This window comes from Nothoprocta perdicaria, unplaced genomic scaffold (assembly GCF_003342845.1).
Source record: "Nothoprocta perdicaria isolate Ctin4 unplaced genomic scaffold, notPer1 scaffold_278, whole genome shotgun sequence".
In the NCBI taxonomy this organism is placed as follows: domain Eukaryota; kingdom Metazoa; phylum Chordata; class Aves; order Tinamiformes; family Tinamidae; genus Nothoprocta; species Nothoprocta perdicaria.
In genome coordinates, this window is record NW_020455508.1 from 492,312 (window position 1) to 511,942 (window position 19,631).

A 19,631-nucleotide genomic window follows, 5' to 3' on the forward strand; every position below is an offset into this window, starting at 1 on the left:
GTAACGTATATTCCTTCACGTAACGTATATTCCTTCACGTAACGTATATTCCTTCACGTAACGTATATTCCTTCACGTAACGTATATTCCTTCACACACAGGAATACCTGAAAATAAGTCCTTATATACTCATCAAAGTATCAGCCATTTGAATAGAGAGAGCAGGCTATGGAGAACCAGAGCTATAGGGAGTCACCTTAGTACTTTGTTATTCTGGAGTAAACTTCTATCTTTGCTAAAAGTGCAAGATAAACTTGTATACTACCTCTTCTTGCTTTCTCCAGAGGGACTTTATGAGTCTAAGCTCAGAAAAACAACTTCTACATTTGCCAAATTTTATTCAAGTCAGAAATTCTAGTGCTTTCAACGCTTTTAAATTAAAGCATAAGCTTACATTGGACTTGTTGATCTCTGCCTAAGATTTCCAAGCAATAGGTCTGTTTTACCCTAACCATCTAAGAAACTATATGGAGCAAATTCTTTTCAGCTTATAGTATGTAATATGTTTAATAGAATTACTACCAAAATGGGAAAAGGCTCACAGAAGACTTCCCAGATGGAAATGTACATGCATGCAGTGTATATATCATGTGCACGGTGAATGCAATGGAACCAGAATGTGTCAGACTTACTATATGTAAGCTGCCCAGATGGCCTGCATAACAAACCCAAAGCTTTGGACTCATTGCACAATTTGTCAAATTGATCTATATGTGCACAGTGTGCATTTGTCTGGAACTTCCTGATGTCAGCGTTCCTTCTGCTTGTGCTCTGCCGGGGCTGTCAGATGCTTGGAAATTTTGGAGAAACTGCTTCAGAGCACCTGGTGAGAAGAAGAAGACAAAAACAGGAGAAATTAAGGAAAAAAACAACGTGTTTTTCTGAAGAAGTGATTGATATGAAATTTATATGTATTGCTGGCTCAGAGCAAGTGTGCTAAATACATCTGGATTTTTTTGAGGAAGCATATGGGGCTTTTATGCTGGCAATTTACAGTTAATTTGAAAGTAGACAATACATGTGGAGGTGCTGATGGTAAGACAGCAAACGTTTATTTTCTTAGAATATCGATGTGTTTACACTGCTGATAGTGTTTCTTGATATTAGACTTATTACTCAGTTAAAACAATATGGAAAACTCTGTTTTATCGCGTAATTTTCCGAATAACAACTATTTTCTGAGTTTACAGAAGGAAAGAACAAATTAGTATCATTCTGTCTTAATTTTGGTTTGTTCAATTATTATTTCTCTGTGAAGATCTTTCTTATATTGTTGACATCTGTAAAACACACAACAATACAAAATATATAKTAGAAGGATTCTTACTGTTATTATGTCATATCTGTAGTAGTATATTACCTATAAATATAACCTGTAGAAATGTTTGATTGCTGTTCAAATGGCATTTTTGATTCTTTTTTTCTAGAAAAGATCTTTCAGAATCTCAGAAGACCTGCCAAGACTTGGAAGGAAGACTAAAACACCAGAAGTCACTCACTTCAACCACAAATGCCACTCGGGTTGGTGGTCTGTGTCTGAAATGTGCACAACACGAGGCTGTTCTTGCACAGACTCATTCTAATGTTCACATGCAGACCATCGAGAGGCTAACAAAGTAAGTTTGGGGGAGTATTTTCTTCCTAATGTAAGGCACAGTTGCTTGCATGAAACTCTGCCAACTTTTAGTAGCATCTGGTTGCATTAATRGAGATGGGTTTTTACAGAACAATTGAGCCCTGAGTTGTTATAACACTCATGTCCATGGCAGACTATGGGATTAGTTCCTTGGCATTTTGAAAACCTTAGTAGTTTGCTGCTTCTTTCAACAGGGAAAGAAAATCATGTTCTGTAATTATGGTACCTAAGGCTCTTCAGATTACTGGTATGTTGACAGCCTGTGTTTCCAGAGCTTTTTCTGCAAGAAAACCCCTCACTGTCAGGACAAGCACATGAGAAACCATGTATTTCAGTCAATCATTTTCTACAGAAATTCTCTATCTTTCTGTAGTTGAGAGTTTTTAGAATTTTGCTTTATTTTCCTTCTCTTTGGGGACTTTTAGAAACAAACAAACAATGCCCTCCTCTTTTATTTCCTTGGATTTACTTGGATCAGTGGGTTTGGTTCCGGATGTGCTGCTCCACTGAATTAGAATATTTTCAGGGTGAAATTTGATTTGAATGATAAAATTATTTGCAGATTGAGACAATTATACCATCTTAATATTCTTAAGTTTTCCGCATGTGAAACAATTAAAAGATAAAATGTTATTTTATATATTTAATTTTAGTTATTTAATTGAGGGGGAGTGTAGACTATATAAGCCTTATTTAGTTTATTCTCAGTAGTTTATTTGAAGTAGTCAAAGGGTTGTTGATTTTTCATTTGTCCAGATAAGTAAACACTTTTCTAAACACTTAGTCTGTAAGATTTTTTYCCCCTCTCTATTTTACATTAACTGTTTCTCCCCACAGTATCTGCCAAGCAGACTTTTTAGAAGTACTTTGAATTTCAAATTTAACTCATGCTGTCTTACCTTACCACCTGTGTTTGTTAATTATTTTTATAATTTATATACCTGTTTTTCTCCTGTAGAAAGATACAAAAGAAACATTTTTCTTTTTTTATATGCAGAGAAAGAGATGATTTAATGGATGCCCTTGTTTCAGTGAGACGGAACCTGAGAGACTTGCAGCAAAGAGAGGCTAATGCTTATGAACAAGTAAAGCAAGCTGTGCAAATGGCAGAGGAGGCAAATTTGGAAAAAACAAAGGTAAATTTATCATGTGAAAGCTTTTCGATATTCAGAACTACTATAATATTACTTAATACTCGTGCTCATGAGACAATACATTTGTGAGACCTTTACCACATGCTGCTGCACTGTTGTAAATTCAAAAGAAAGGAGTGTTCAGAGAGCGTTGTGGGTAATTCCTCTAAGCAGTTACATGAGAAAACATTAAATGAACACTGTGAACACTTGGGTTTTTAAATTATAATCTGAGGCTGTATGATGTGTGCTGTATCCTCAGGCCATCGTTTAAATTTTGATAAAGATTCACAGATGATAAAAAACTAAAGGTAGAATTTTGAAAGATATTCGTGACATGTAGACGATTATGTTACTGAGCTGCTCCTGAAAGAATACTTAAAAATGTCTGCAATTTTTTTCTTCAAAAGACTGCTGTCCAAGGATTAATTAGCTAACTTAACTCCTTGAAGATAACTGCTGTATGAATGTTATCTATATGAAACGTTTGGGTACCATGTAAATAATAATGATAAAATCACTTTTGATCTAATGGTTGTATTAGCTCTAATTACTGTACATAATCTACTGATAGGGAGCTGAATTATTTTCTTGATATTTAGTGACATCTACTGTATAACTTGTGAAGTTACAGTGGAATCAGAGAACTTATTTTTAATGAAACGACAGTGTTTTTAATAAAATAGTTGTCTTCTGGTCTCATTAAGCAGCAGTAGTAAGTACTATTTATGCAATTCYATAAGCAAGTGTGTTTGACTGTAGTCTTTTTATGGGAAAAATATGAAAGAACTCAAAATTCTATATACTTATTAACTTTAACTTCAGAACTTTTTTAACTAGAACTTTTTTTTAAAAGAGAGATAAAGACTCCTTCAGAACTCACTATTTACTTGTAGTTATGTGTTTCATTCTGCATGATTAAATTTTTATATAGCTTTATTAAGTTTACTTTTTTTAGATATTTGATGTTATTAGCTTGCCGTCACTTAAAACTGCTCAATACCCCATTTTTTGATCCATGCAATAAAATGAAGGTATCTATCATCTTCTCTGCCACATCTTGCTGTTGGAAATTGTAATTATAATATTWAAAAAAATCCATTCAAAGCCATATTCAGTACAGATCATATCAGAATAATGGCCTAGTAATAAAACTTACTTAGAGAAATCAACCTTTAATGAGATGGGAATTCATTGCTATACTCTTTATATTCTGTCATAAAAAGAAAGCCACTCAGTAGGGTCTCTATTAGCCACACTCCTCAGTGCAGCAAAGAGATATGAAGTCCTGTATACAAGTCYAGATTGTGACCAGTTTCCATGTTCAAAAGCTGCTTCTTTTATGAAAAGGGGAAAAAATCTTTTACTTCTCCTGCATGAATGAAGCTTTCTTACAAGTACAGGTATTTCTTTAGAAAACTATAAACAATCCTTTCCCTCCCATGTAAAAATGACGGTTTAATCAGTTTCCCCTTTGAACGGCCCAGATATGAAACATTAGTTTCAAAAAACTAATTTAAGGAGAAATAAGGTAGTATTCCTAAACAGAGGTTACTTTAGCTTYCTTTATCACGGGATGTAATAAATACTAGTGAAATCCAGTTTACTTATGGCTAGCAAGCTGCCTTTGGGGTACTTTGGTTCTCTTTTAAGAAAGCAATATATTTCTCATTTAGATTGACACTTAGTTTTATCCTTGTGACAGGGAGACATCAGCATAAATTGACAGATTTTTCTAGTTTGTTTAGAAGATAAATCAAAACCTGAAAATCAAAAGAATTATGTCTTTGTACCTTTACACAATTATTCCAGGTGTTTTCTTATCTTTTGCACTTGGTAATTCGTTACAAGGGAGAGCAAGTAGGAATGCATAACCCCACCTCAGCTTGTCCCATTTCCCTCCACCAAGGTGGACCAGTGAGCTTGGTCTTAACTGTTTGCAAGGAGCCAAATACGGAGACTCACTCTTGAGTGATGTGTGCGTTTTAAATGCAAGTCAGATAATTGGGTTAGTTTAGAAGAACTGCTATTCATTTGGGAAATGTACTCTGCATATCATTTTGTCTTCATGACTTCTAAATGCAATAGCATTATAAATAAGTCGGACAACTATGTGTATACAAGCAGACCCAAGTACTATCGTTTTGTTAGTTCTAGTCTAGATGGTAACACAGAGTGCATGAGTAAATGCACTTTCCTTGAAAGTGTTAGGTAAATGTCATATTTGTTTAAAACTTTAGATTTCTTTCACTTAAAAAATAAAGATGTTTTTCTAGGCTTTAGTCCAGTGTGAGCAGCTGAAAAGTGAGATGGAACGACAGAAGAATCGTCTTGAAAGGGAATTAGTTGCCCAGCTAGATAAGAGGAATGATGAAAAAGAAGCCGTGCGGGAAGAAATGAAGAAAGAAAGGGAGGACTTGACAGCCATGGTAAGAGTTCTTTTCAGTTTGTGTGTTATGAAGATTGTTCAGTCTTCTTCAAAGTCTCTCCTAGCTGACCTTTCTAGCAGACATTTCATTTTTGGCTTGCATAGCTCAGTAATAACTTTCGTCTTGGCCTTAAAGCACTGGTGCATGACTAAGTGATCCTTAATCTGAATGACTGTGGTTATAGGCTTTTATGCTGTGTCATCTATGACACAGTTTTTAATCCACTTAGTTGTTTTTCAGTAATGCACTTTCTTTTTAGTTAGCATAGTATTTTCTAGTGTACTTTTTCAAAATGACGAAGAACTAAGCAATATATGATACAATATTCTTACATAGCTTCTTCCAAAGCATATTTTGTAGGTTGCCAAGTAAAGCATTCAGAAATCAGCGCATGCCAAAATTAGGACTCTATAACTTTGACACTAAATATTATGTTGTTATACATTTTATATAATTTATATATTATATAATATTTTTTCAGTTATGGTCTACTCACATGCTTCATTTGCTGACCAGTAGAAATGTACTGTATTAACTTTTTAGATTCTGTCTTACAGAGTTTATCTCGGCGCTTGTATCGTGGAAATTACAACACAGTCCTGATAACTATGTTTATTTAGGCTTCTAAATTCTAATGTAATATGAGTATCTAAAACATAAAGCTCTTTTGTCCAGGGGGAGGGTACCAAGGAAACTTTATATTAACACAAGAAACCTGTGAGATGTTGTCAGAGAAGGTACTTACATAATGATTAGAGAAAAAAGTAGGAAAAAGCATAGAGAGATAAAAGCTCCATGAAATAGTTTCTCATGCCTGAGGTGCAACTTAATTAACCATATTTTGGTGGAAACAAAGTGAATTTCTCTGACTGTATGGCTTTTTTCTTAGTTATTTTAATTGTCTCCTTTTAGAAATGGACTCTGTAGTTTCGAAAAYGTGGAGAGCATGAGCTGAAAAGTCACTAGACAAGGCAAATGATTTAACTGCTCAAGATAGAGGAGATGCTTTGGTAGAGATAGTGGATGGCAACTTTTGAAAGCTGCTGTGGTATATGGGAGATCAAAACCTTTGGCTGCAATTCCAGATAACAAAACAGGAATTAAGTAGAGTGAGAGAGATTAAGCAAGTGATATTACACTCATTTAAGTGAATTGTTTCAAGTGGTCATCAAAAATCCATTGCCGGGACAAACTGAAATAGAAGATTAACACTGACCTGAAAACATCAGGATATATTAAGCATTCCTTGTTCAAATAATTCTAATATGTTGGAAGTTGTATTTCTTACAAGGTTCATTRTTTAATTATGGATTTACTTTACAGAAGAGTATGTATTCCAGAATATGGACTATTTAGACGTATCTCATATCTTTCATTATTACAGCATGAAGTTCACTTCTTTTTGTCACCACATCGCTCTGTATTCCATCACCCATGGCCTTGTAGTTTATTGGAACTGATTCCATCTTGCAGGATTTAGTCTTTTATCTTTTCAAAACTGACATAGAGTGTAAGCAGTCTTTAGTGGTAATAGCATGATAATGTCATACCTGGTAAATAGGAACGAGTATGGGATGACTTTGCAGACATGATAAATTTTTACATGTGATCTCCATCTACTTAAGCTTAACCCACAATTTGGGGAARATCACACTGCAGAAACTGTGTACTGTGCATTAAGTTAATCTCCATGTGAATATTTTATGGAGTGATTCATTTGAAGGTTYGAATTGGCATGATGCATAAATCAGGTGCATGTAGAATGGGTGAAAAATACTTACGAATGTATAATCTTCCATGTTTCCATTTGAATTCCTATAAGTTAACCTAGAACTGTCAAAGGCCATTATTTCCACTTATATTAGTTAGCTTCAGGGCTAAATGGCCCCAGGATGTCTCTGTCTTATTGTTATATTTTGTCATTATCCAGCAAAATTTGATCTGAACTGTGTTAGAATTTTTCATGTGCTACACCAGTATGTTTGTTGTGCAGCTTCATGCTTTGATTTGCAGTTCTGAAATATTGTCTGAGCTTAAGAATTAATTTAARATCAGCAGTTGCAATGTGGTTGCAAGCTTGTAATTCTGGAAACACAATTTTATCAAAATTAGCCCACAGAAGGCATAATGGATAGTGTTAATTGGTATTCTTGCTACTGTAAACCTGCTACTACTGAAATTGTGTCTGTGATAACAATTCCTGGAGACTAGTCTGAGTTTCAAATAAATTACTGTATGATAAATTAATACAAAATAATCAATCTACTTCTACAATCATTTAGCCACATTTTGCCATATTCTTGCTTATAATGTATTCCTTGCAATTCAAGATATATTATTTATACATAGCTGCAATTGCAAGGAGAAAGTCCCACAAGATTAGTTTAGTAGTTGGTTGAACTTCACTGTAATATTTTGTTTGTTTGTTTTTGTTTTTCTTTCAAGGTGACAGCTATGTCTGAGAATGTGGCCACGCTGGAATCCCAGGTAGAGAGAATTACAAGGGAGAAGAACTCACTAGCTAACCAGTTAGAAGAAACACAGCATCAGTTTTCATCTCGTGAAATGGAGATTAATAAGGTAGAGGCATTTATATATAAGTATTGAGCTTGGTTTTGTTTATCATGAGGAGTTGAAAGGTGAGTTAGGAATATCTAAAAGATTTGTTTAACTGTTTCTGAAGTCTCAATTTTTTATTCTTTCAAGCTAGGTTCATAGTGCTGCAGTACTATTTTTTTATTTTTTTATTTTATTTTACTTTATTTTTTAAGGACAGTGGTACAAATATCCATTGGGCTGGAAAGAGCAGTTTCATAGCCTACTGATTGGAAGAAATCTCCTCGGAGAGATGACACCAGCGTTCCAGTCCTTATTTCAATTAATATCACCTAATATGAATCTTTTAATAGGAAAGATCGAGTGACCCCTTCATAGTAGTCTGTGCTGTATTTTTACTACACTGTCCCAAGAGGCTGGAAAGCTGTGGTTGTGTCTGTGCTCTGAACTGAGAGGTCTCAATATCCTGGGGGAATGTCCTACCTGTTGAGCTACGAGATTTAAATGTATTGCCATAGCCTGTTTTTATTGGCTGTGTAAGTCAAGTTGTCTTGTCTTTCCAAATATGTGTTTCCAAATGCTGCCATTATTTAAAACAGTAAATACCAATATTTTTCGAATTGACGCTTGTCTGAAATACTTTTATTCCTGCATGTACCAGAAGTCAGATAAAAATATTTGAGGTAATAGATAATTTTGTCCTGTATTTTAAAATACAAGGTGCCTGAAAAATCAGTTATTAGCACAGCACCATCTGCTGATTCCTCTGTGTTACTCAAGTCGCCCTGTGTGTGCTGGAGCCAAAGGCAAAGAGAAGATGGCTGTGGTTTTTGCATTTCCCTTGGAGGAAAGGGCATTTCACACGAAGAAAGGAGAAAGTGGAGAGAAAGAGTTGGCAATCCATGTAGTTGCATCCTACATTTTTGTTGTTTTGTTTTTTAATTGATATTTTGAAACTGATATTTTAGTATCAAGGTTTTCTGTTTGTTTTAGATTTTTTAAGAACTTTTCCTTTGTTTGAACACTTTACTACCTCCCATTCTTTAAACAAGACTGAATTCACAGGCTGTTCTCTTTCCTCCCATGCTTTGAATTTGTAAGTGATGCTGCTGATTAAAATTACAACATTTTTTTTTTTCTTGATGTAATCTCTGTCCCTTTACCCCACCTTTCTCAAAAAAATGTGAAAAGGAGCAGAGGTGGGAGCCTGAAAAATAATGTGAATTTGGGATGTTGAATGTGTGAGAAAAGAGATTATTGAGGAATACAGATGGAACATAGAAGCAAATTAAAAGCACCCATAGAGCACATAGCACATGTGCAAATGTGCAAAAAGCACATTTGGGAAACAGGTTTGGTACTTAAACATTTAAGTGGGGCAAACAGGAGAGAGAGCTGGAAAGAAAGTTCTCTAAGAGAAGMTGTGACTTTTCTTTTTAGAGGGTTTGGAAAATAGTATCTTTTCTGTATGTTTATGCTTGATTAATATATAAGATGAAATGAATAGTCAGAAATTAGAGGTGATTGCAGAGGATGAGGACAAAAAGATGACAGCTTTTCCACTAACTTTCCTGTTCCCAGCAGATACGATCAAATCATCTGTTAAAAGGCTTAGATTGAGAAATGAAAAACTGGTATTCCAGTACATCATTAGCAAAAGTTGTGTGGGAGGGGGGGTTATTCCATTTTTACTTGTCTCTGTGTCTCTCTACGTCTCAAACTAAGAGCTGGCTGTCATCACAGCACAGAAAGATTATTTTTATTTTTATTTTTATTTTTATTTTTATTTTTATTTTTATTTTTATTTTTATTTTTATTTTTATTTTTATTTTTATTTTTATTTTTATTNTTTTTATTTTTATTTTTATTTTTATTTTTATTTTTATTTTTATTTTTATTTTTATTTTTATTTTTATTTTTATTTTTATTTTTATTTTTATTTTTGGTGGAAGTGATCTTTAATTTCTTTAAATACTGTTGTGACCGCTTTTTTTCTGGCCTATGCATATATTGGAATTCAGTGTTTTCTGTGAGAGAAAAAAAATATGTCTTCAGACTGTATTAAGAATATAGTGCTCTGATCTAACTTTGAAAATTATTGCGTTAACATCTAAACACTTTCTGTGTTACCAGGGAAAATTGGCAAGACAAGCTATGCCCTTAAATAGGAATGTGATAGATCCTTTCCTTCTAGATTGTGAAAGTGTTGACATAGACTTTCCTGGGATTTTAAAGGGAATGAGAGAAGAATGTAAAACCAGCAACTGTAGTTTAACTGTATTTGTAGCACATATATTTACAACATAAATATTTTACTTAGCGAAATCTTGTTCCAAATATCATTGAATCTAGAAGGCACTGCATATTTCAAAGTTAATGACTATATAGGGAACCCGGATCCACCTTTTTATATAAAAACATTTACCATATGTAGTCTTAAAATATCTTTAAATTAAAATATGTTGGATTTAAATGACCTCTAGAGGGCACCAAAAGATCTGATTGCAAACCTTGGGCTATGGGTTCTTCAAGCTAYAGCTCATGTTGTCTGTATAATCTAACAGGTGTGTGGAGAAATGCGCTATCAGTTGAATCAAACCAAAATGAAGAAGGATGAGGCAGAAAAGGAGCTCAGAGAGTACAGAACAAAAACTATAAGGGAGCTTGAAATTAAGGACCAGGTAAGAGATAATACTGCTATAACTTTGCAGTTATTAGAAGCCTAAGTAGGGTTGTTTCGAAAGTTGGAATGATTGGTTTTTCTAATCGTGGTCATTTATTAGTGTTAAACGGTTTCTAAATTAATGGCAGCAAGCCAGCTATTGCCTCGTCGGTATCTTATTCTTGTTTTCAGCCCTCGTATGTTCAGTTTTACATAATACTCATCCCATGCTTTCATATAGAATTACTCTATCATATGTATATTCAAGGAATGTRCTTAAATTTATGTACTGTATACATGTCTATACACCTTTTTTTCCACAAATAAACCCACACATTAAAAAGTACCTACAATCTGGCAAAACATTAAGGAGTCTCGATATAACTTAACTGTGTCAGAAAAGATTATCATTTGCTGTTTCTTTAAAAATTCAACATTAATGAATGCAGGAATTCATAAAAAAAAAAAAGTTATTTGTTTAAAAAAAAAAGTAAGAATAACTGTGTAAAAATTCCCCTAAGCATTAATTATTGATTATCTAAGACTGTGTTCTATATGAGCAGCATAAGAGTATATGTCTTACAGGTGGCATGTAAGATAATATCTCTCAATAAAAAGATTATCAGGGTAACTTGCAATTTACTGGCCAAATAGCTTGAGCAGATGTAGTAACCTACATCTTTTGAAGTGCACTTTCGTTAAGGCTCTGTCAGTTTTTCCTCTATTCAAACTTTTAATTATCTCTTCATAGGGTGTGATTTTCAAAAGAAACTAATCGTGTCTTCTGAATACACATAGAAATGTGTACAGTGCACATAAGCATCATTTTTGTTATATGCACCTTGTAATTAGAGTAGCCTAGCCTATAGATTTTAAAACATTTTCTGTTCTAGTAAATAAGTGTACAAATCAGTCCTCTATAAGAACATATGTAAAGAAAAATGCAGAATTTCTGAAGTTGTATTGACCAGCACCTAAAATTCTTCCTGTAGGATGGCTAGCTTATTAGCCATCACACTTCCAACCTAAGCTCTTAATTAACTCAAATCATGATCGATGAAATCATTGATCGAAAAAAGGAAAAAAAGGAAAAAAAATAAGTTTATAAGTTTATTAGGTAAAATAATTCCTTAATATATTGTGGAGATCATACAGCCCAGACAAATAGGGGCCTTTAAAAGTGTTTTGTTTTTGGAGCTGGCTTTTTTCTTTTTTTTTTTTTTCTCCTTCCTCCTTCAGGCCTAGGGACACTTTAAAAAACAAAGCAGGCTTGTCGTCTGTGTCTTGACAGATATCACAGATAAAAGAGTTGGCATAATCTTGGCATACAAATAAAACAGGATGTGAAGAAGTATCTTGGATTTTAAATCCTGTTCTCCAACTTTTTTCAGGATTGCCTCTTGAACAAATTGCAAAATTTAACTAAATATTTTAACCTCATGTATAGACATACTGGTATTTTATTCAATGTGGGAATGCATACACCAAAACATGGTAATTTATAGAGTAATTTATAATTTGACATAGTTAAGGAGAGGTGATCAGGCTGTTGTTCTTATYAGCAAAGATTATTAGTGGGATTAAATAATTACTTAAAGTAATTAATTGTTCAAAGRTGGCTATTGATTTCTTTAAAAAATATCTGGAAATACTCAGACCAAGTATTTAGCAGCCATTCAATAACTGCGACATTCAGAATACATGCTAATAAGAAAGTTCTTTATGGTTCCTAATATTATTTAACATGTTAAAAAAAAAGAAAAGAAAAAAGAAAAATTAAAAGGAGCAAGTCTTAACAAGTGATTGCATTTTTTTAATGAAATTATCTTAATCATACTTAGCTTTGTATTTTAGAAAAAAAAAAAAAATGTTTCATCTTATATGGCACTGAATAGCAAACAGTAATTGTTCTTTGGTCTCTCAGCCATGACCTGACCTTCTGGCTAAGAAACAGAGTTGATACCTTCCTTGGCCACCATCTGTTCATAATAAATACATATTTATTTTTTAGAGTAGAGGAACAATAGTGTTTAAACAGAGTTATTGTTCTATATTAAATACTAAATTATTTCTTCATTAAAAGTATTGTGTTTCAAATTGCCTTTTAGTTAATTGAAAATACGTTTTTTGAGGAGTGACTGTATTTTTAATTTTGCTGTGGATAAATTTTGTGGATAAATTGTAGTTTTCAAGTGTTTTAGTTTAATCCATTTTTAAAATCACGGTAAAAAAGTTATTTACATGCATCAGAATATAGGTAAATCTCTGGGTATATTTTGGGATCATCTGGTCTGTGTACATATACTTTTAGGAAAAACCAGCATTTATGATATGTTTCAAAAATAAAYTTGTATAATTTTTAAAAATTAAATGAATATATATCTTCCTGCTTTTTTATTATTTTTCTGTCATCTCTTTTCCTTTTTTATTACTCAGTTGGGAATAATTACAAATATTGGCACCAATGAGTTACCTGCTATGAATGTTTGACATGGGTATATCTTAAAAATCAAGAAGCAGTGACTAATGATACCATTTAAATTGAATAAGTATTTTGTACTATCATCCATCGTGATCCTGCTTAGCCTTAGGATTATGGAGGAGAGAGAAAAGATGTACAGCACACAGCTTCTCCGCACAAAAACTGCATCTGTTCATCTGGCCCAGGCTACTACAAGGTGGCACAACCTCCTTGCCCATTTTATTTCATTTCTCCCCCCTCTCCTAGCTCTCCCGTTGTGGATAGGGCTGTGCTGCAATAACAGTCCTTTAGCTGATGCTTTTCCTTCTTAGGGACAAGCTTGTCAGGTGCTAGTGGCTTAAAGCCTCCATAGCAGTAAGCGGTGTCCACACTAGGGGTTGTCCTAGCACAGCGATATTGGCAAAAAGTCACACCCTCTCCCACGTAGCCGTTAGCTGAACAACAAAAACGTGTGGCCTAATTTGACACAGCAGCACTTCACCTTTATAATGCTACTTTTGCGAGTTTGGAAGGTACCACAAGGTATAACTTRCACTTTTTAAATAGAAATCATACTTTTGACACGCTAGGAAAATAGCGTTTCCTCAGATTATCATCACTTGCTCTTTGATTCTCTGTATCACAAAAATAAAAATGAAGTATGCTGTTAATCATTTGCTCCTTTTGTTTCTTTTCCTGTAAATGCTTTCTATCCAGCCTATAAATTCTTGCAAGCTTCTTCATGTAGAAGTGAAAACAGTTTGTAGTATTGGCTTGTGTAGCCCATTCAATTTGAGCATCTTCCTTATTAGCTCACACTGTTAACATTACGCCCCTGGGAATTGTGGCCTCATTGTAATAGAGTCATAGGGCAACTTCAGAAACTTACTGAAGCTTTTCAATTTTATTGTATTGTGTTTTGAGAAATCAGATAAATATTTTGTTAGAAACAAATCCAAGCCCTTGATCTGAGCTTTTATAAAGTAATTCTGTTAATACAGTCCTTAAAAGCAGACATGGTTTGAAATGGGGAATTGCAGACTTCTATTGCATATCTTGTAGGTGAATGAATAAAAAGCTCTAAAACTGTTATACTGAAGAATACAGATTGCTGGGAGTTGCTTGTATTTAAGTTTCTGAGCCAAAATTGTAATTGTAGGTCAATATGCATGACCTAAACAAATGGAAATAGCTGCATGTCAGATCATTTTTGTTTAAAGCAAAAGAATCTAAATGATGTCTCAATATACTATAGACTGAATGACAATTTTGCAGATAAATAGAAATCTGTCAAAACTGTAGTCCAAAAACATTTTGCCAAAAGGTATTTTGGGAATGTTTATCTCATTTGTCATAAATCCATGATTTATAGTAATCAAATTCAGAAATTATAAATTGAGAAATTACTGACTCTGTCTTCATCAGGAATTACGTAGGCCAAAATTTGATCTGTATCCGGAAAATGCTGAAAGATATTCAGTACAATGCAAGACCAATAACCTTCTAAAGACAAACTGGTTCATTGAAATGTCTTTTCAAGAGTAGGTATAGAGCTTCTGTGAGTCAGACTTTATAATATTAGTTTTTTTCATATATTTTCTTCTTTTAATTGCTAGAAGTCAAGGTTTCTAGATCTTTTTAGAGCCATGAGAACTCTGGTATTTTCTTTAAATGGAAACTGGCATTTTTCACAAGCTGGGACATTCAGAATAACACTAGATGTTTTGAAACTCAATAAAATTGGAAGATTTGGTGACCCTGATGAATATGGTTAGGTTTATATTTTATATTTAAAAGTCAGTATTCCAGGAACAATTTTACTTAAGGTTTTGTGACCCAAATAATTGAAAAGATCCTCTTCAAGTTCCATTTTTTTGTAAAATAAATTCTTTGGAATAAAATTAGGATGCTATTTAGTGGGAGGAAAAAGGCAAAACACTGCAGACAACTTGAAATGCTTAGCACCTGATTTTCTTATATGGCCTGACCTTGAATAATAAGGCTTTAGAAATAGCAAGACCAAACTGCTTTTGGACAAGAAAGCACAAAGAAAGAATATATGATAACTTTTCACTGTAACTGAACTCTTTTTTTTTTACTGTATCTTTTTTTTTGATTTGTTTTCAGTGTTAAATGCACTAACTTGAAAATGGGTAAATAAGAAAGGAGTAATATATGAATACTTTATGGTTTGCTTTGGTGTGAGTTTCCTGATCTTACTGAGCTTATTAGATCATATCAAAATTTGGGAGAAAGAACACTGATCTTGGACCCCAGAATGCCTAACGACAGGAATGGTTGGTTATAATTATCGTATGGCTGCTGCTCTGCCACAATATTGCTTTCCTCTGTCACCCATCTATTCACCAAGGATCCGTAGGACAAAGAGCCTTCCTTAAGTTCACTTCATCGTCATTCTATATAGAAAATCTCTGGGACTGCCATTTCTAGTAGTAGAATTTTATGTGCTATTCTGCATTTAGAGATACTTTGCTGAAGCAGCTGGCCTGCTAAAAGGAGACAGATCTGTCAGTCCCACTTTGTAACCAGCATTTTCTTTCTCGCAGGTACAGTTGGCCCATGTGACCTTCATCCATGAGGTGTTATCCAGTGCCATTTTGCCCCATTAGTTTATGGGAAGATAAAATTATATGTGGTATAAAATTATATATGGTATTATTCAAGATAGGAGTAAGAGTTCACAATTTGTGCATAATGTCTGTGTATGCAATGTAATTGCAGAAATAGTTGCTTTAAGTATTTTTTACTTAGACTAGAAAAATGGTTGCCTTATCAATAGTCATTGTGCCAGTAGACTACTCGGGAGAAAAAAGTAAAAGGTTGTGATGATCATTTCTCTGTTGCAAGTATGTAGCTGTTCTTCCGAGCTAGCCCTTGATGCTGGTCAGGAAGAGAGAAAATCCCACATCAGTCATCTCAAATATGTGTTGGGAAGGATGAAGGAAAGAAGTCCTGTCTTTTCCTGCTTCTTGATGATGAAGTAAAAGTAATCTACTTTACTTCCCCCTCCCACCCCTGCCATGTGCTCTCCTACTTTTCTGAAATTCTTGTACCAGCAAGCAAAGTATCTACTCTCTACCCCCATAAATGCAAACCATTAAAACAGTCTTGTTCTACTGTAGTTCAAAACCACTCTCTTACCTGGTAGGGGCTAGTGGCTGCTGATAATCTCTAATCTTTGGTGCAGCTATGTTGACTGTTAAAATGCTACCGTGATAATCTCCTTGAGTTTGGAAGTTTTGTTCCTGTAGCATTGCTGCAATTCAAATATTTTGGCAACCTGAGAGCAAATATTTTCAGGAAAGTAATGAGATGAAATCCCAGCTACTATTTAACACCCTTTTGCTCAATACCCTGCAAAAATTCCCTGTTGCTTTTACATGCCACATTTAAGAGTACTTGAATGACTATGCTTATGGCACTTCTTTGAAGAAGTTTAATTATATCTTTGGTCCTATACACTATCACTGATTTCATTGCCTTGAAGAGCTATTTTAGTAAATGAAAATAAACACGTGAGCATCAGGGCCTGTAAAATTTTACTACGTATTAAATGAACGTGTATGTGATTTTTGTAGGTGTTGATTGCCTTTTAGGGATGTACCTGTAAATACTAGAAAAATAGTAAATATTTTTTATTACTTTGTCTTTGCTTTCTTTCTCTAATTTTGATTCTCTTTTATGCCCCTTGAATTTTTATGATTATGATATAAAATAAGGCTTAGGAAAAAAAAAAGTAAACGCAAAAGTATCTTCCCCTCCAGAATTGTTTCCTGAATGTAGGTGATGACATAACAGTCGGTGCAAAATTATTTTTAGGTTGTATTGTGTGCTTTTTTTACCTGATGTAAAAGAAGACTGGTATAACAGTGTATGTCATAAATCAGTTTCTAATTCATTTGTTTTGTATTTTTTTATATTTTTTCCTTTGTTTAAAAGGCTTCTAAAGTTGTTTCTTTTCTGCATTTATTTTGGAGTATGAGTTCTTTTATCACTGCTTAATCATTCTCATTTGTAAAAGATGCGTTGTCTTCTCTGTCAGCTTTGCTGCTATTTAAAATTCTATGAAAAACATCTGCTAGTTTGGAATTTAAAGTTGCATTTTTCAGCATACAATAGAATGAGCATCAGTATGAAAAGAATTAAATAATTATTTTAATCTTTAATTTGGCTCATTTTAAACAGAATGACTTTATTTTATTTTATCCAATTTTATAAGGATAAAGAGATGGCTAGTTAATTAAATAGCTTTTTTTTTTTTTTTTTTTTGTAAACCACATACATAAGCATTGCTAGGTGAAGATAGTTTCAGATAATTCCTCAAGTGACTACTTAAAGATTGAGCTGGTATTTGAAAAATCATCTTTTACATTTTCCAATAAATTACATTTATTTCCCTGAATGAGCAGCTCCACAGTGTACTCACCTGAAAATGCCTTGTGAAATACAAATTATGGTTAGATTAGAAATTACATTAGAAATTAAGAAATACTTATTTTGAGCGTTACAAGAACAGAATCGCCAAGAATACTGTAAACTTCAAAAAGTTACAACTGACAGACATTTGTGTTTTAATGCTGAAAAAAGAATAATTCATACAGACTAAAATTGTATTGCAGTCCTATTTCACCAGTACTTTACTTTTTGTTTAGTATGACTTCTTTCCTTGCTTTCCAAGCTGAATTGGATATGCATGGGGAATGATGTTCACATGTTGCAGTTCACTAATAGCCATGATTCTCTTACTGAGACTTAACCTGCTATCTTGCAACAGCAAAGGGCCTGTTGATATTCCTGGGAGTTTAGGCAGCTGCAATGCAAGCCACAGAATAATATTTTAAAAATAATAATAACAATTTTAAATTTGTATTCTTAAGGAAAAAGAATATTAAAGTTGCAGAGTTAAGCACCAGAAGTTGCCTGTTCCAACCTTAATGTAGTCTTGTTGTACATATACATTATGATAATTCTGTTCCTTGTTATACTGAAAATCTGTCTCAGATTTTCTTAAATGCAAGATTGTCATCTGTCTTTTTGCAGTTCTACACACTATTCCTTGTCTCTCACATACATTGAAAAGTTAAGTATCTTGAAGAAATACTATCTGATCATGTTGCAAAAAGCTGTATCACAAGTGATAGGCACTGAGGGATCAAATTAACACTGCATGAGAAGTGGAGTTATCATCAAAATACTTTAGTTGGTGGTTTGTTTCTGTTTCTCCCTACAATTAAGCTGAGGCCCAGATAGCAACTATAATGTAGAACTGTTTACAGCTTCCCAGGAGAAGAAATGGGAACTAAAAGTAATATGGAAAGTAGTTTGAATCTGCATAGTTTTGGAAAGATGTTGCCGGATATGGTTCCTTACAGGAACAGTGAAGAGGACTTACTGATTCTGGAAATTTCTCTGTATTTTTAATTTCACTTATGCTGTGATGCTCTAGTGATGGTGTTGATTTGACATATTTTAGGATGTTCCCACATGTGTGGGATTCATCTTTTCCAGAAAAAAAAAAGATGCTAGTTTTTTGTTGCATGAGCTGTTCTAAAGTTCTGAGACTTTACATGTTTTAAACTATTATTTGAGTTATGAAAAGGAAGTAAGATGTAGCATTTAGAGCTTGGGGGTGGTGTTTTCACCATGATGATGCATGGCTCCTATTAAGTTATTTTTAGTTAACTGTGTCTGGTGTTTGGAGAAGAAAAATTTAGTTGGTATCCCTCAGCATTCCTGGATTGGACATTTCTGGTTCTCAAGTTGTTAACATCTTCTCTTGGACAGCAATGCGTTTCCTCCATCTTTTTTCTCATGAGTTGATTACTGTTTCTGCCATAGTCATTGCCAGATTTCTTCGTTAGAATTCTTTCTTTTCATATAGTGTGTATCTTGGTGACCTCTAGAAGACTGCTGTTTTGAAATACACACACACACCCCTGTGTGTGTCTAAATACTGATATGTGTATGTATATCTGTAAAAGATGATACTCAATTTTGGGGTTAGTGATGAAAGTAACAGGAGTAAAATGGTTTATTGTTCAAGAGCTGGACTAGCTTAATTTACTTTCATGGAAGTGGTAAGACTCCTATTGTTCTTTGAAGATTCTGTTATGGCATTGATGCTTGTGAATTATTTTTTGCATTTTCATGACAACTAAAATCAAAGGATCCGTTCTTGGGTGCAAACCTGCAGGCTGAGCCTCTGATGAAGACCGGTGAAGGCAGGACACTTTCACCAGAGCCAGAGGTTCTTGTACTTAGACCTACAGGCCAGTTCTGAGTCAGAACCTGAGCTTGTTTAACTCCAGGGAAAATGTATAGCCCATCTGTTCACTGAAACTTTTCCAGGAAGGAGTAACTGTAGAATATTTATACTTTTAGTTGTGCTTTTTAAAATATTTAGTTGATACTTTTCAACTAAATTGTGTTTTTGTTTTTCAAACGTCTACTGAATGGATGTGTTCTTGAAACACATTTTGATAGTGTTACAAAACTTCTCTAACCTGTAAAGACAGGGAAGAACTCAAGTCTCACTTTACTAAGAATAGGAGATAAGATTAATGAGCTGCTGCTCCGAAGCAGAATGTAGGGAATCCTCTGAGACTTCTGTTCTACAAGACAGYATGCAAACCTCTGGGGTTACTCAGTTAAATTATTTATCTGAATACCATTGCATATCTGGTTTTAAAATAATCTTAACAGTGTAGTAAGTTGTTAGATTGTTTTGAGGGCT

At 33.8% G+C, this 19,631-nt stretch overlaps 1 protein-coding gene across 3 annotated transcripts in view; it reads left to right on the forward strand.

Annotated features, from left to right (window-relative positions):
• SDCCAG8 (serologically defined colon cancer antigen 8) overlaps nucleotides 1-19,631 on the forward strand; it is a 101,553-nt gene that overhangs the window by 16,637 nt on the left and 65,285 nt on the right. For all 3 annotated transcript variants that reach the window (XM_026041083.1, XM_026041084.1, XM_026041085.1), the window contains exons 8-12: nucleotides 1,428-1,616; nucleotides 2,634-2,772; nucleotides 5,046-5,198; nucleotides 7,644-7,778; nucleotides 10,319-10,435. In XM_026041083.1, the coding sequence (XP_025896868.1) occupies nucleotides 1,428-1,616; nucleotides 2,634-2,772; nucleotides 5,046-5,198; nucleotides 7,644-7,778; nucleotides 10,319-10,435 (733 nt within the window). The remainder of the gene's footprint in view (nucleotides 1-1,427; nucleotides 1,617-2,633; nucleotides 2,773-5,045; nucleotides 5,199-7,643; nucleotides 7,779-10,318; nucleotides 10,436-19,631) is intronic.